The sequence below is a fragment of the Dipteris shenzhenensis genome, chromosome 7, assembly GCF_047967505.1.
Source record: "Dipteris shenzhenensis isolate YYH24624 ecotype China chromosome 7, Dip_SZ_1.0, whole genome shotgun sequence".
Classification (NCBI taxonomy): Eukaryota; Viridiplantae; Streptophyta; class Polypodiopsida; order Gleicheniales; family Dipteridaceae; genus Dipteris; species Dipteris shenzhenensis.
This window is the reverse complement of record NC_141602.1, coordinates 54,946,091-54,962,107: the sequence shown is the minus strand read 5'-3', so window position 1 is coordinate 54,962,107 and position 16,017 is coordinate 54,946,091. Positions and strand designations below refer to the sequence as shown.

General features: G+C 45.3%; 1 protein-coding gene across 1 annotated transcript in view; it reads left to right on the top strand.

The window, feature by feature from the left end:
- LOC147900521 (B3 domain-containing protein Os07g0679700-like) overlaps positions 1 to 16,017 on the top strand; it is a 65,825-nt gene that overhangs the window by 16,434 nt on the left and 33,374 nt on the right. Inside the window, exons 9-13 of the mRNA XM_087376667.1 lie at positions 5,464 to 5,577; positions 6,009 to 6,076; positions 6,281 to 7,128; positions 13,958 to 14,146; positions 14,243 to 14,354. Of these exons, the coding sequence (XP_087232793.1) occupies positions 5,464 to 5,577; positions 6,009 to 6,076; positions 6,281 to 7,128; positions 13,958 to 14,146; positions 14,243 to 14,354 (1,331 nt within the window). The remainder of the gene's footprint in view (positions 1 to 5,463; positions 5,578 to 6,008; positions 6,077 to 6,280; positions 7,129 to 13,957; positions 14,147 to 14,242; positions 14,355 to 16,017) is intronic.

The window sequence follows — 16,017 nt, the reverse complement described above, 5'->3', positions numbered from 1 at the left end:
TGAGTTTCTACAGAGATCACTGTCTTTGTATTTCGGAGGAGGGATTCATCACACCACCGGGGTACACTGAGCTTCATATGCCTGACTCACTACGGATCTCCATCGGACAGTTTCGGGTATCATCACACCGCCTCTGCATGGAGAGCGGCAGAGCAGAGGGGATCCCTAGGGAGCATTGTATATGCACATTGTGCGACTGTCAGGAGGTTGAGTCGGAGGAGGATTTTATATTCAGTTGCCGAGTGTACTATGAGATCCGAGGTCGCTACCACTGTCTCTTCGGCTCCGGGCTGCTTTCCAGATTCCTCACCTACCCAGATCAGAGATGCCTCACGGCCTTCATTCATGAGGGGGTCCGACACAGAGAGTACTTACTCAGGCGACAAGGCTTGGCCACACCATCATACACCTCTCAGAGCAGGATCACAGAGTTCTTCCCATCGAGTGACATTGATTGTCTGGTCTCTAGCCGCAGACGTGACAGAGACCCCGACCCGACGATCGCAGCACGACACACAAGGCGTCGAGGGGACACAGATCACTCTAAGGGACCTCCCGTCACTGTTTAGACCTGGGACACATCCCACGGGAGTCACAGTGGCTCTGGTCTTGCGTCGAGCCTCCTTCAGGAGACCGAGACGTACGGCATCCCTTGAGGGACGCTAGCATCCCATCACCGGCTATGCACCAACCAGGGCAACATGACATACGGAGGATTCCGCTCTGCTCCAGTCTTTTTTCTTTTCATTGTCACACCCAGATGTATTTGATTATGTATGATTAGGCTTAGGACTAAGCACGGGTGATGATGCTCGTTTAGTAGCTCCACCCTTACTGTGATTTGTATCAGGTTTTATTTCAGTCTCATAGGCCCATCGGTCTTCCGAAGACTCTAATAAATTTTCTTTCTTTCTTTCTTTCTCTTTGACAATGAGGAAAGACTGTGCATAGCCTCTGCACGTGCATGTGTGTGTGTGTGTGTGTGTTTTGGGGGGTGGGGCATGTGTGTAATATCCTTACACATATCTGAACTTTTTGTGAAAAGCCAGGCAATAATGGAAATGCACTAGAGGAGATTAATATAATCCACAAAGCTAACTACAGCCCCATCAAAAGACTTAGGTGGAGTCTGCCCTTCTTTTGTAGGATTTCCAGACTTTGCACTTTCCAACTGACTCCATGCTTTGTGCTTCATGTGCTGGAACAATAGGTGCCGCCGCCACCATCATGTTTGTATAGGCTGCCACCACAAGTCATTGCCTCCCACAAGGGCTACTGCTGCTCTTGTTGCCCTCTGCGACGACAGGTGTTGGTTTTGAGAACTGCCAAAAATCTATAGTGGTCCCATATGTGCCACCAGCTGCCAAAAATCTACAGTGGTCCCATATGTGCCTACAGCCATGTTCTTCCAAGCCATGTGCCTACATCATTGCTGTTATACCAATGTTGATGTGAATCTAGTCACGTGTCCAAAACCTATGCAGAGACTTCATTCCCCAGCTGCCCAGCCACCCTACCCGAGACTCTATCTTCCCATAAATTGATTTAGGGGATTGAAAGACTATCTCCCTCAAATATATCATCCATGGGCTTTTAGGCCTTTACATGTCACATAAATTTTGCCAGCCCAAGGGTGAGGGGAGGCCTGTGCCCCAACACCTATGTTGTTCAAGAAGTCCCCCCCAAAAAAGGCGTTGCTTGTCTCTCGACAACAAAGTATACCATGAAAAAAACTCACAAAACACTTTTCAAACTACAATATCTCTATCCAGCACTATCGTTTCTAATGACCTCACACAAGTAGTGATTTCCAAGTGGGTTGGACCCTTGTGAATGTGTTACTGGTAACCCAGGGTACCAAAAGATAGTATGTGAACAATTCCCTCTCATAGACGAATCAACTTAAGAAAGAACAAGTGATGTAGAGTGTTGGAGATATAGGGTTAATGCCCCATCTGTGGGCCCCCAAATGGGGAGAGCTTAGGGGCTTGACACGTACATAGGAATGTGGTAGATGAACTAGTAGGGGAAGGGATGAGGCTGCCATTGGGCAGCAGGATGGCTGACGCATGGGCAGCAGATCAGAGTTCTTTATGTTATTTTGGGGCAGCCCACAGCCTACATGGACACCCTTGTCAGCAATGAGGGGTGACTGTTTGGCCACAATTAGTGAGCCATGTGGCCCTTCTATCCTAAAACACCAGCTCGGGCTGAAAGGCTGTTGGTTATAGCAGTTTTGGGAAGAAAGCCAAAGGGGTCTCGGGAGCACAGACTCACGGAGAGGCTGGCTTCAAGTGCATTAGACGTTGAAGACTCGTGGAGAGCATGGAGGTTATGGGCCAAAGATGCGTACGAGTACGAGCTAGTTGTGGTGTTCCTCATGGTTGGCTTGGATCGTGATAGTTGTGGAAGTCGGACTACGAACGTAGACGCTCCTCGCACAACTGCTTAGAGACTGCAGCTGCTTCGGGCTTCGTGACTCGCGAGAGTGGGTGCTTGGCGACCTTTTCTTAGGGATTGTCTTGAGGAGACAAGTGTGACATGTGAGATCCGCTCGTAGGAGGTTGGCTCATGTTGGGTTCAGCCCAGATGTGAGGCTTCAGCTCGGGACTCGGCTAAGGTTAAGGGGACTAGCACCTTACACTTGGTATAATGTATACAAGGGTGCGGGCTATCATTATCAACTACCGCACTTGGTTTACCGACTATACTCACCCGCTACTCTATTCTAATCTATCATATACATCCATTTACATGTTCATCTACAAATGGTGGTTTTGTAGCTCATTTTGAAGGCAAATTTCCACCATGCGTCCCGAACATGTATGCTGAGATTAATTGAGTCCGTTTCTCAATCAACCTTGTGGTTCCCAAGTGGGGGCTTGCTCGCCGGATCCTCCTGTTGCTTGTCCGTTCACAACTCCGCGTTGTCCTTGTCACGGTTCTCCCGTCGAAGAGTGGCGGCTTCCCATCGGGTCCAACCGTTGTTAATCTGTATTACTCCACTCTGTAGCCTTTCTCCATGAAGATTCTTGTCATGCAACTCCGCATTGCTCATACCCATCATTACTATTCCTGACTTACCCCTTGGTTCGGCTTCGTTGGATCAACCTGTTGGAGATGCCCCCTACATTACCATTGAGTGCAGATCTTGATACACGTCCCTTGTGTTCTTATCGCCATCTCATTCGTACCTCACCACGCCTTTGCCTGCTGAGGCTTAATTCGACACCTTTGGAAAAGCTCCTCACAACCCTCGTGTTCGTGCACTGCTTACTTAGCTACCGACCCTCTGTCTTCGCTCCAGCTTGCAGTAGCCCCTCTGACCTTGGTCCTTCCGCGTCATGTACCATTGCCGACTGATCCTGTTACCCTCTTTTCCCTTGGAGTGGCATCGCTCGTGTGCCTACTTGCGCCTCTGGGTGCTCTCCACTCGTGCTCCGCTCGCGTCCCGCTTGCACCTCTCTTGTGCCCTGCTTGTGCCTTCATGTGCTCACATGCTGACGGCATCCGTTGCATGTTGATGTCATCCGTTGTGCTTGATCTCCCTTTGTGACTTTCGCCCTTGCCAGCCAGGTGTTCACCCAAAACGTCCCCTCGAACAATGCGCCCATCACATTGCTTTGGAAACGTGATGTTCGATCCATGGACTTGGACATTGCTTAGCCAATCATACGTTTGAAACACCCCCTCGAGTTCAATGCACCCATCACATTGAACCTTGGAAACTCCCATCCATATATGGCAATGGCTCAAGCCGGTTGACTGCTGCTCACCTCGATTTGTCTCCTTGATCCAAGCACCCATCTTGCGACTTGATCCTTGAAGACAAGATTTCCCGCATCTGTGCACCGGTTGCAGCCTGTCTTGAAAATGCGTCCTCCACCCCGATTCTCGCCATGGCGCCTTTCCCATGGCTTTCCCAAGGTCTTAGCTTGGTGTCTGAAGCCTCCCACATCCAATGCGGCCCGACGCCTTGAACTAAGCTCTAATACCAAGTGTAAGGTGCCAATCCCCTGGCCCTTAGCCGAGTCCCGAGCTAGCTCGCATCCGCCTCACATTTGTGCTGAACCCAACATGAGTCGCCTTCCTATGTGCAGATCTCACATGTCGTGCCCGTCTCCTCAAGATGATCCCCACGACAAGGTCACCAAGCTGTTACTCTCGTGAGTAGCGAAGCCCAAAGTAACCGCACTCCCTAGCACAATACCGCACTCTCTAGCAATTGTGCTAGGAGCGTTTACTTCCACAACTATTGAGATCCAAGCCAACCATGAGGAACTCTGCAACTAGCTTGTACTGGTACGCATCTTTGGCCCATAACCTCTTATCCATGCTCTCCGTGAGTCTCCAACATCTAGTGCACTCGGAGCCGGCCTCTCCGCGAGTTTGTGCTCCCGAGACCCCTTCGCATTTCTCTCCAAAACTGCTCTGACTAGAAGCTCGTGGGGGAGAAAAATGGGCCAGGAATGGGAAGGGGCAGAGAAAGCTAGGATGAGGCAGAGCAGGGACAAGCTGAAAACACAGTTTGGTGCTTGCTTTACTTAAAAGGCATGCTTTGACATAGGTTTCCTGAGGTGACTTACATTGTTAACAACACCACGATGGTCTCATTGTCCTTCTCCAAGGAGAGTCTATCCTCACGTCATTGCCAAGCTGCCCATGTCTCCTGTTGAACTTACGGACTATCTTTCCTTCCATCGATTTGCTGTTTCCCTTTTTTTTTGCTCAACACATAGGATACCCTTCGACAATTGGGTTAGCTGACCAAGGCAACCACGGCATTGACTCCAATATCACACGTGTTAGCAAGTTATTACTTACCATGGGAGTCCAGTTCCTCGAGGCCCCCACAGAAAGGCCGTGTATATACTTTTGTCACTTGGATCCTTTGTCCATTCCTGGGTGGCACCTTGATGCCACCTCATTGTATTTCAAGGGCTTGCAATTCAACTTGCCTGACTCATTGCCAAGCCGCTCGAGAATTAAGTAGCCCATTGTTGGGCTGCTCTAGAACCTAGTCCATTATCAAGCCGCTCCAATACCCTTGAATCATGGCCGAGTGCTCCACAACTACCTGCCTCATTGCTGAGTCAGTCCTCTTTACATCCTTGTTTTACCACAGCTCTTAGAACCGCTAACTAATTGATTCTTTTGGTATATCTTAATTGTATGCATTTAGCTGACTTCTTTGATCCCCTCATGCCCCCCTCAGCTATCCATCCCTAGACACATTGGAGCTATTGATTCTTAACACATGTAAAGTGTTTGAGAAGAGTGATGACCTAGATGCATGATACATTAGTGCTGACTTCAGTATATGTTAAGTATTATTTGTTGTGCGCTTCCCAGTAAATGTCAATTAATTGTTACCGCAATAATACAGCCTTATTTATTAGGTATTGGTTCTTATTAAGTTGCTAATTACTTGTTTGTGTTTCTATAATGGAACTCTATTTTCAGGCCTGAAGATCAGTGGGCACAGTGTGATGAATGTGGTACCTGGCGTAAAGTGCCTGCTGATGTATTCCTACCCACAAGATGGTCATGTACAGATAACGCTTGGGATTTAAAAAGGTATTATGTTTATTTGAGGAATATCATTCTCTGTCATTTGCATTCAGTGGCTTAAATCCTTTTGAGACTCTTTTTGGTATTTTGTGGTAATTCTTTGTTAAACAGAGTTGTAACTTTATGCCACCTCGTACTGTGCTCTTTAACCACAACTTTATGATCTTTCAGCTTTGAATTTGTATTTTTAATTATAGTTTGACGGGTCCTTGAATTCTCTTTCATGCATTTTTTAGTAGTCCCATTTATACCTTTCCTTCTCTTCATATACAGTCTCTTCCTTTAGAGGTAAGGATAACAGAATACTTCTTTTTAATAATTCCATGATCATATGGGAACACGGTGACATTTCTTGGATAATCTTTGCAAGATTATCAGGTGTGTATTGGACTCTTTGAAGCTTGGGTATCTCCTTCTAAGTCAGAACTCTTTGGCAGGGGCTCTTGTGATGCACCTCAAGAGGTGGATAATAAGGAGATTGAATCTCTCTTGCAGCACATGAATGGTATATTTTCAAATCCTTTTCTACATTATCAAGGTTTTGTGCATCTTCTGTGAAAGAATACTAACGCTGAGAATAATATGCACTTGTAAATTTGTAAATGAAAAATTGTAAACACATGAAGGTATCATAGATGGTGGAATTTCCCCCCCCCCTTTAGTTTGTGTGGCTCTTTGGTTTTTTCTGATACCAAGAATCATATTCCAGATGTGAAGAAACAGGAAGTGGCTATCTCACTCAAGGTAACCGAGCCTTTGTCTGGATTGGAGACCCCAGCTACTATCGCAACTGAGGGGGAAACTCCTGCTCCAACAACCAAACATCCTCGCCATAGACCTGGCTGCACCTGTATTGTCTGCATCCAGCCTCCCAGTGGCAAGGGACCAAAGCACAAGCCGACATGTGATTGTAATGTATGCATGACAGTGAAGCGAAGATTTAAGACTCTAATGATGCGTCGCAAAAAACGGCAGTCAGAAGAGGCCGAAAATACTGCTCAGAAGAAAAAAAGAACTTGCATAAAGCAAGAGGGGGAAGTAAACGGCGGGCAAAAATTGAAGAATGAAACATTCATCCTTTCTGAGAATGATTGCCGGCAGGACAATTTGTCAATGTCTGTCACTGGTGTTTGCCCACCGATAAATAGTTTCCATTCTAATGGAGATGGGTTCTCTCTAAATGGCACATTTACAGGCTTCCATATACCTAGGGATAGAACCTCTTCAGATGAGAGTTTGGCAAGTGAAGGGCAGATTGACCTGAACAGCCAACCAGAAAAAGAGGGGGAAGCAAGCAGAGGTGCAGGCAGTGTCAGCATGGTGCGGCTGCTTGATAGTGCCAGCTATCCTTTGGAAAAATATCTAAAACAGACGGGGTTGACAAGCCTGATTTGCCCACAGCAGATGCTGGTCCCTTCAATAAGCTTTGCTGGAAATCTGATCCATCAGAATGTTGATGAACACAATGGAAATCAATCCATGATGATTATGCCTTCAGATATAGCTCAAGACGAATCATATATGACTCTAGGCGTACCAAAGGTCGGCACACCTATGGTCTCTCTCTCTCTCTTTCTCTCGCTCGTTGCATACATCTATGCATCTTTATGATGGTTTTCAACTTTCATGTAAATGTTCCAAAGTGTTATCATGTGATAAGATTGATGCTGATATATGAGCCTCCTAGTTGCCTTGACCTGATTGGGTGCTTAACAAGCCATTCCCAGCCTTTAGCTGATGGTTACAACTCTCGTTCATGCCCTGGTATCTTAAAATAGCCAGTTTTCTTGGCTCTGACTTATTGCAACAATTTTATATTTTTAGTTGTTCCTCATAGACCCTGTTTGCAGAAGAACGCCTGTACGACAGAACCATATGTCACATTGATATCTGCCTAAGAACAGTTAAGGATAAGCTCCTAACAGACTTCAATGCTTGAGGAATTTCGGGGCATATGTTTTATAAGTAGTCATTCCAATTCTCTTTTTTTTCTTTGGAAAATATAAAGTACAGGAAGACAGAAACAAGATATTGACCATCTTGCTGGCTGCACATTCTTGACAAAGCCAAAGCATCCTAAAAGTAAAAGCACATGTACCTAGAAGGTTGAGTATTGCCAAGTGTGTAGTTGGGATGGAGGAAGCAAAATACTAGCTCTAGTTTTGCAAGAAGGCCTCACAAGAATCCGAAGTCTTGGAATCCCCTGGATACGGTTCCTTTCTTTGCCAAAAAAAAAAAGAATCCCCTGGATACCACTAAGCAATTGGATGGGATCTGACTAAATAGAAACCAACACGCCATGCAATTTGGCACAGTAATTCCGAATAGTATGTGATCAGTCCATCTTTCAAAAGTTGCAGGCTGCCAACACTGGTAACTCCCAAAAACTATATCTGTACCCTGGGGTACCAACGATGTGGGAGAGGACAACTGAACTCTTGAATGGAAGATGGTACCTCTTCCTGAATCAAAGAAGTAGGTGCTCTAAGCCACCACTCATAATACAGCCAAATAAATTTTAGAGAACCAACCTTGTCAAATGAAATGAAGCAGTCTATAGAGTGTATAGGCATGACAGTCAATAGGCAGAATGCTAGAAGACCATTAATTTGAGCAAAATATCCATTGGGAGGCGACCATGGGAAAGGACCTGCAGAAATAGAAAGATCTGATGAGGTTAGGAATGGCAGTCAATAGGCAGAACGCTAGAAGACCATCAATTTGAGCAAAATGTCCATTGGGAGGCGACCATGGGAAAGGACCTGCAGAAATAGAAAGATCTGATGAGGTTGCTTATTGCCATGTGATCTGCATAAAAAATGACAGTGGAAAGGCTCAACCTGCCTGCCAAGCCCTTACAAATGTTGACAATGTTCAATAGTATTCTGTAATCATCTGTAACCATTTGTACCTTGCTTCCAAACAAATCACAAGACATATATGATATCCAACCCAATATTGATGAGAGTTGCAGAAGGTCTGATCTGCTGGCTCCTATCACTGGTAAATTTAACGTCCCTGTCTAACACTAAGAATCTGGGTAATCCATGCAGGCGAAATATATCATTAATAAACGATTGGTAAATTTAACATCCGTGTCTGACACTATGAATCTAGGTAATACAAAAATGATAGGTAAATTTAACGTCCCTGTCTGACACTATGAATCTAGGTAATCCGTGCAGACGAAATATATGTTTAATAAACAAATCCGCCACTTGCGGGACACTAATAGACTCCCTAGTCGGAATGAAGTGAGCCATCTTGGTAAGACGATCTACCACCACAAGGATGGAATCATATCTACCTTGTGTCGTAGGTAAACTAACTATAAGGTCCATGGAAATGCTCTACCACCTACCTAGTGGTATTTGTAAAAGATTACAAAGATATGGTGTTGTAGGCATAAAGTCAACCCTATGGTTGACCAGTAGTACTTGGGTACTATATATACCAAGTACTTGTATTGTTTCATTTGAACATTTCTATTGGAGCTTTCTTGTGTGTGCACTCTTGCTCACTTGTGTTCACAACCTTTCTCCACTTTGTTCCTACATTTGGTATCAAAGCGCTTCCGTCTCTATAGACCATCCCTGCGCTGGCTTCCAGACATCCGCAAGCTTGGTGCTCCAGTGCGTGTTCTTGGTTCTCACATTCAGTTCTCTAGCTTTTGTTTGAGGTAGGTCCAACAGCCCAGCGGCTGTTTTTTGACCTTTGAGGTCCGATTTCAACGTTTTTCGAAATTTCTGAGCTGCCCGCATACAAACAAACCTGTCCCGCACCATTTCAGGCAAAAATCCCCCCCCTTTTTTTTTGTCTATACAGTTGTGCGGACGCCCGTACAGTCTATATCGTACAGCCTGTACAGTTGCGCGACGGTGCCGGGAGTCCGTAAGACTTGTCGAAGAGTTTGTATGACTTGTTAGAAGGTGATTCGAGTAGTTTTTGGCTGTTTTTCACCGTTTTAACTCAGATCTAGATCCTTTTCAGCTACAACCTCTCCCGGGTGTGTTTCAGCAGCTCCAGGCATCTCCATACTTCTCCAGGCTCTTCCCTACACGTGTGTTGTGTTCAAAAGTACTCCCGACAGCTTCATTTAGCTCCAAGCAGCTCACTTCAGCTCCTTTGTCATCTCCAGCTTACCCACACAGTCAGTGGACTGTTTTGTAGGTGTTTCGGGCCAAGGTGCACTTTCAGTAACTATTTTGAGCTGTGTATTTCGCTTCGGGACTGTTTTTGCAGCCCATACTGTTGCACTCTCAGGTGCATTTGCATGTACTCTGCATTGTTGGGTGCATTTGCAGTTACTCTACAATTGTGGATGCCTTTGAGCTCCGTTGGATGCATTTGAGCACTCGTGGGTGCATTTTCAGTTTAGGATTGCACTTCAGATTGCAGCAGAGTGCAGTGATTGCTTTATGCCATTTTTGCAGTGATTGCATTGTGTAGTCAGTGGCATTTCAGAGCAGCCAGTCGTACTTTGCATTTGCAGCAAGCATTTGTTTGGGATTTGTAGTTCTTTTGCCAGATACATTTGCAACTTGTGGGTATCCCATTTTGCATCATGTCGGCTCTTTCAGACAGTTTTGGCAATTTGTCCGAGGGTGACAAGCTAGATGGACCAAACTATGCCTTGTGGTCATTCATGCTTAAGAAAATCTTAGTTGGTAAGGGCTTGTGGGATATTGTTAGTGGGGATGAGGTGAGGCTAGCAGGCTCATCTACATCCGGCACATCTTCTTCGGGTTAGACTACAGGCAGACAACAGACTGCTACAGTCCCTCTTGCTAGTCCATAGCATCGACGGAGGAGCAAAAGAAGTTTGACTGCCGCAGTGCCCAAGCGATGTTTTTGATTGCCACAAATGTGAAGAGGCACATTATGACGAATATCAAGTCGTGCAAGGATGCAAAGGCAGCATGGGAAAGGTTGGCAAACATGTATCATGTTAAGAATGAGGCAACGGCCATTGCCTTGATAAATCAGCTCAAGGATCTCGAGATGCGGGAAGGCCAGGCCATCACTGATCATATTGCCAGGATCACTGATCTACGTGATCAGCTCGCAAGTATTGATGAGGAAATAGAAGACAAGAAGCTCGTCTCTATTACTCTTAATGGCTTAGCGCCCTCATATGGCACATTCGTCACTTCATTGACCATTGTTCTCAGGGCAGCTCTCCTCTCGTTCAATGAGTTAGTTGGGCTTTTGTTGCAGGAAGAGGAGAGATGCTCAAATTTTGCCAAAGCCTCTTGTTAAGGTGAGCAAGCACTTGCCATGGGTGGAAAGGGCAAATTTCGAAAAAAGTTTGAGCCAAAATACAACCATACAACTCAGCCCAAGGAGGGGAATGCAAGCAGGGTTCACATGGTTTTTTTTCATGAATGAAAAATCTGAGGTATTCTATTGGTTTTAGGAGTTCAAAGCTATGGCTGAGAACCAAACCAATTCTAGAATTGGAACACTCAACTCAGATAGAGGGGGAGAGTACATGTCACATGCATTCCAGGGATTTTTGAAACAACATGGGATTAAACATCACTTGACATGCCCTTACTTACCACAACAGAATCCACTCCCTGAGAGGAAGAATCGTACTCTCATGGAGATGACGAGATGCATGCTGAGATTCAAGAGAGTCTCAAAGGCTTTTTAGGGAGAAGCAGTTGTGACAGCCACTTATATTCAGAACAGATGCCCTACCAAAGCTTTGGTTAATGTGACTCCATTTGAGGCTTTGTATGGCTTTAAGCCAAAGGTTAGTCATTTCAGAGTTTTTGGCTCAATGGCATATGCTTTGGTTCCAGATGCACATCGGACAAAGCTTGATGACAAGAGTGTCAAATGCATTTTCGTGGGGTGTAGCAATGAAAGCCCCTTTTAGCCTTTATAATCCCGCTACCAGGAAGGTAATAATCAGCAGAGATGTTCTCTTTGCTGAGGATGAGTGCATGCAGCCCGCTAGTGCAGACTTGCCACCATACGATGACACCCCTTTGGACATCATCCAGTTTGAGGATGATGAGACGGAGTCTCTTGATGCTTCCCCTTCTAATTCTCATAGTTCAGATGGCTTGCCCATGTTGAGGATGGCTCTCCCTCAAATGTTTCAGATATGCAGCCAATTAATGAGAATAGACCACCTCATGTTTGGAGGCATTATCAACGTCGTGAGGCCACTAAAGATGTTGATGCAACCCCGAGTGGTACAGCAGAGAAATCTATTCCATGTTGGGCAAGGTTGACCATTTAAGATACTAAGGATCAGCCTACTTTGGGGAAAACCAAGGCCAGCACTCAGAAAAATCAGAAAAAGGTCAATTTTGCTTTGATGACCTCAGTGATGGAAGCTGAAAATGAGCCTCAGAACTTCAAGGATGCTGAGCATAATCCAGCATGGCAGAAAGCTATGGAAGCTGAGATTAAATCCATTGAGAAGAATGCCACATGGGACTTGGTTGATGCGTCCATTGGAAAAAATGTGGTTGGCACGAAATGGATTTATAAGGTGAAATACCATTTAGATGGCATAGTTGAGAAATACAAAGCCCGTTTGGTTGCCAAGGGGTATGCATAAGAGGAGGGGATAGATTATGAGGAGCCTTTTGCTCCAGTGGCCAAGATGACCACCATTCGTTCTGTCATCTCTCTTGCTGCGTTTTATGGTTGGTCAGTGTACCAGATGGATGTCAAGACCGCTTTCCTCAATGGAGATCTTAAAGAGGAGGTCCATGTACATCAGTCCCAAGGTTTTGAGGTGAAGGGACAAGAGCACAAGGTATGCAAGCTCAGGAAGGCTCTATATGCGGTGAAGCAAGCACCTCGTGCGTGGTATCAGAAGATACATCAGTTTTTGCTGTCCCCGGGCTTCGTCAACACTCATACAGAGCCAAATCTGTATGTTCTGCAGCCAAAATCAGAATTGGTCATGTTGGTACTATATGTGGATGACATCATACTCATGGGTAGTGATTTGCAGCAAATTACAGTCCGCATTATGTCACAACTTTGACATGACAGATTTGGGACTATTGCATTATTGTCTTGGCATTGAGTTTTGGCAGACCCATGATGGGATTTTTATGTCACAAACAAAGTATTCGAAGGGGTTGTTGCAGAAATTTAAGATGGAGAACTGTAAGCATGTGGCTACTTCATTGGAAAAGGGACTCAAGCTGAGTAAGCATGATGCTGCTGAAAAGTTTGATGGCACTTTGTACAGGCAGTTGGTTGGCAGTTTGATATATCTATGCTCCAAATAGGCTGATATTGCTTATGCCATAGGGCTTTTGAACCAATTCATGCATTGTCCCACGATCACACATTGGAATGCAGCAAAGAGGATTCTCAGATATGTCCATGGCACTCTCTCTCTTGGCTTGCATTATGCTTCAGATTGTGATCTAAAGCTGAGTGGTTTCAGCGACTCAGATTGGTCAGGGGACATTGACGACAGACGGTCCACTACTGGCTATTGCTTCTCATTGGGTTCAGCCTGTATCTCAATCTCATGGCTCGATAAGAAGCAAGAGCGAGTCTCTCTTTTCTCCAGTGAAGCAGAGTACAAAGCTGCAAATTCAGCCACTACGGAGTTAATGTGGTTAAGGAAGCTTTTGCATGACTTGCATCATGCACAGGATGGTGAAGCAAACTCTATCTTCTGTGATAGCCAGAGTTGCATTGCCATAGCCAACAATCCTGTCTTTCATGCTTGCATGAAACACATTGAAAATCATTATTAGTATGTACGGGATTGTATTTTTGATGGCTTCATTGATCTCATCTATTGTCCATCTGAGGACATTGTGGTGGATATCTTCACCAAAGCCCTGCCAACAGATCTTTTCTTACGACATCGACATGGCTTGGGGATCAGAGACATTCTCATAATGTCAAAGGGGGTTGTGAAGTGATTCACAATGACATTGTTTTCATGTACTCCCATAGGTTGCATATCCATCTGGATGAATTTGTGCAACCGTGGTACTTTAGGTACTGCAGGGTAGACCTGAGATGTTTCCAGGGTACTTTCAGCCATATCTTTGAGGGGGGATTTGTAAGAGATTACAAAGATATGGTGTTGTAGGCATAAAGTCAATCCTATGGTTGACCAGTAGTACTTGGGTACTATATGTTGGGGTAAAGGCACATTGCCACCCCTTTATTAAAGTTAAGACATCTATGACTGTCTTAAGACAGTCATAGGATAAAACCTAATCCTAATAAAACTAATGAGTTTGTGGTGTGGCTCATCACTTCACACCCGCACATTTGGAGTCTTCTCTCTCTCTCACTCTCCCCCTCTTGCTCTTCTTCCCCCGTCAGGCCCTTCAACTGGTATCAGAGCCTACCTCTCCTACTCTCCCTACTCCACTCCCTACCCTAGCCTAACCACCCCCTCAACGAACTCCTCAACCTAGCATCTGCAGCAGGGCCAGGTGGCGCTGAACAGCGCCAGCAGCTGCAACAGCAGCTGCTAGCTGCTACAGCTGCGAGCAGGCAGGGCGGCGGCGTAGCAGCGCGCCACTTTGCAGGGGGCAGCGCATCGCGCAGGCGCAGGCTTCTTTCGCGCGCCGTACATCTGTACGGCCGTACATCCGTACGTTGGCCGTACATCCGTACGGACGGCCTTGTGCCGTACAGTACAGACTACCGTACTGTACGTTGACAGGCCCTTCAACTGAGCAGGGAGCTGCTTCCGATTTTTGCAACAGGGAGGTACATTTTTTTTTCGGGATCTGTGTCAGAGGATACTTTTCTCCTTGGATCTGGCTTTTGCACAGGTACAGCAAGTACGAAAGTACAACAGGTACATTTTTTTGTTTGGGGAAGAAAGAGAGGAGAAAGAGCACTCTGCTCTTCATTCCTCTTGATTCAGGATCATCTTTCAGTTCACAGAACTGTGTTTTCTTGAAAGTACAGCAAGTACCTTCATTTACCTCGTGCTTGAGGAAAAGAGAACCACAGTGTGTGGTTGATTGCACAGTTATTTTGTTCTGGGAAGGTAATGCCTTGATTTTGCAAGAGGACATATGCTTTTACTGGGTTTGAATCTCAGTTTACAGGTGAGCAGATCATAGGGCTTTTGCCCGGCAGGTGATGCTTTGTATGCCTTGAGGTAGTGTGGTGCCAGAGAGCACACATTTGCCTCCATTTCCGCAGTGTCGAGGTGACATTTTCTTGCAGGTCACATTTCTTGTGCAACACTCAGAGAACCTCAGTTGAGCCACGCTTGGCCAGGGCGCATCAAGTTTACTCGGTGCCTAACTGTCCATCGTTGACAGTGCTCAAAAGGTTCCTCATTGAGTGTTTGTACGTTTATGTCATTTTTACACAAGACAGTATATGCATTACACTGTTGGTTGATTTTGTCAGAGAGACTTTCATATTGCATACTACCTCAGTGTTGAGGTGTTTTTCACTTGGTTCAGGTGTCAGATCAAGGGGCTTTTGCCCAGATTTTGTTTGATAGCACTTGGGTCACCGACAGAGATCTTCAGATGCATTTTATCCCCTTGGCAGAAGGGTGATTGCTTGGGATTTATCCCATTTTCTGTTGCAGGTTTTGTGACAGGCTGAAGTGTCATTTTTTTTTTGGGTGTTTGCCAAGTGGTTTATGCATATTAACTCAGTGCAATACCTCATCTGAGGTGGGAGAAGTGATCAGTACAGCCAGTACAGCAGTGTTTACAGCAGTGTTTGTGCCTTGTCAGCTGATTATGCACTGTTAAGCACTTATTGAGCAGCTGCAGCATTCTGAAATGACTGTTTATGCCTCTTTGAGCACGGTACAGTGTGTCAGAAGGTATAGTATTTGCAGGGTCATTTACTGTTTTGCTGCAGATTTTCCTGATAGTTTTAAAAAAAAAAAAACAGCACTATTGTGAGTGCTCCTGGCTCTTAATAGAGCAGGTTTTTTTTTTTTCTGAGAAATCAAAATTTTTATTCAGTCTTTTTACTTCCAGTGAGTCAGATACTTTCCTTATCTGATATGGCATCAGGGGGAAGTGATTCTTCAATTTTGAACATAAAGAAACTGGAAGGAGCACACAATTATGCATTATGGGCAGAACAGTGCTTGAATGTACTTCTATTAAAGAAGATTTCTAAGCCCATAAGGGTGAAGGGTGTCAAGCCATCTGACATGGCAGATGATGACTGGGAAGAGCTTGATTTGTCCGCAAGGGCAGCTATCATGCTCACTATTTCTGACACTCTTGTGTTCAATGTTCAGGCTGAAAAGACCTCTTATGGTCTATGGCAAAGGCTAGAAGAATTGTATGCCCAAAAGAGCTCAGCCAGTAAGGTTTATTGGTTGAAGAAGCTGGTTGATCTTCGCATGAAGGAAGGTACAGCTATGACCTCACACTTGAGTGAGTTCAATGCCATCTTTACACAGCTGATTGCACAGGGATTGAATCTTGATGAGGAGTTCAAGGCTACTTT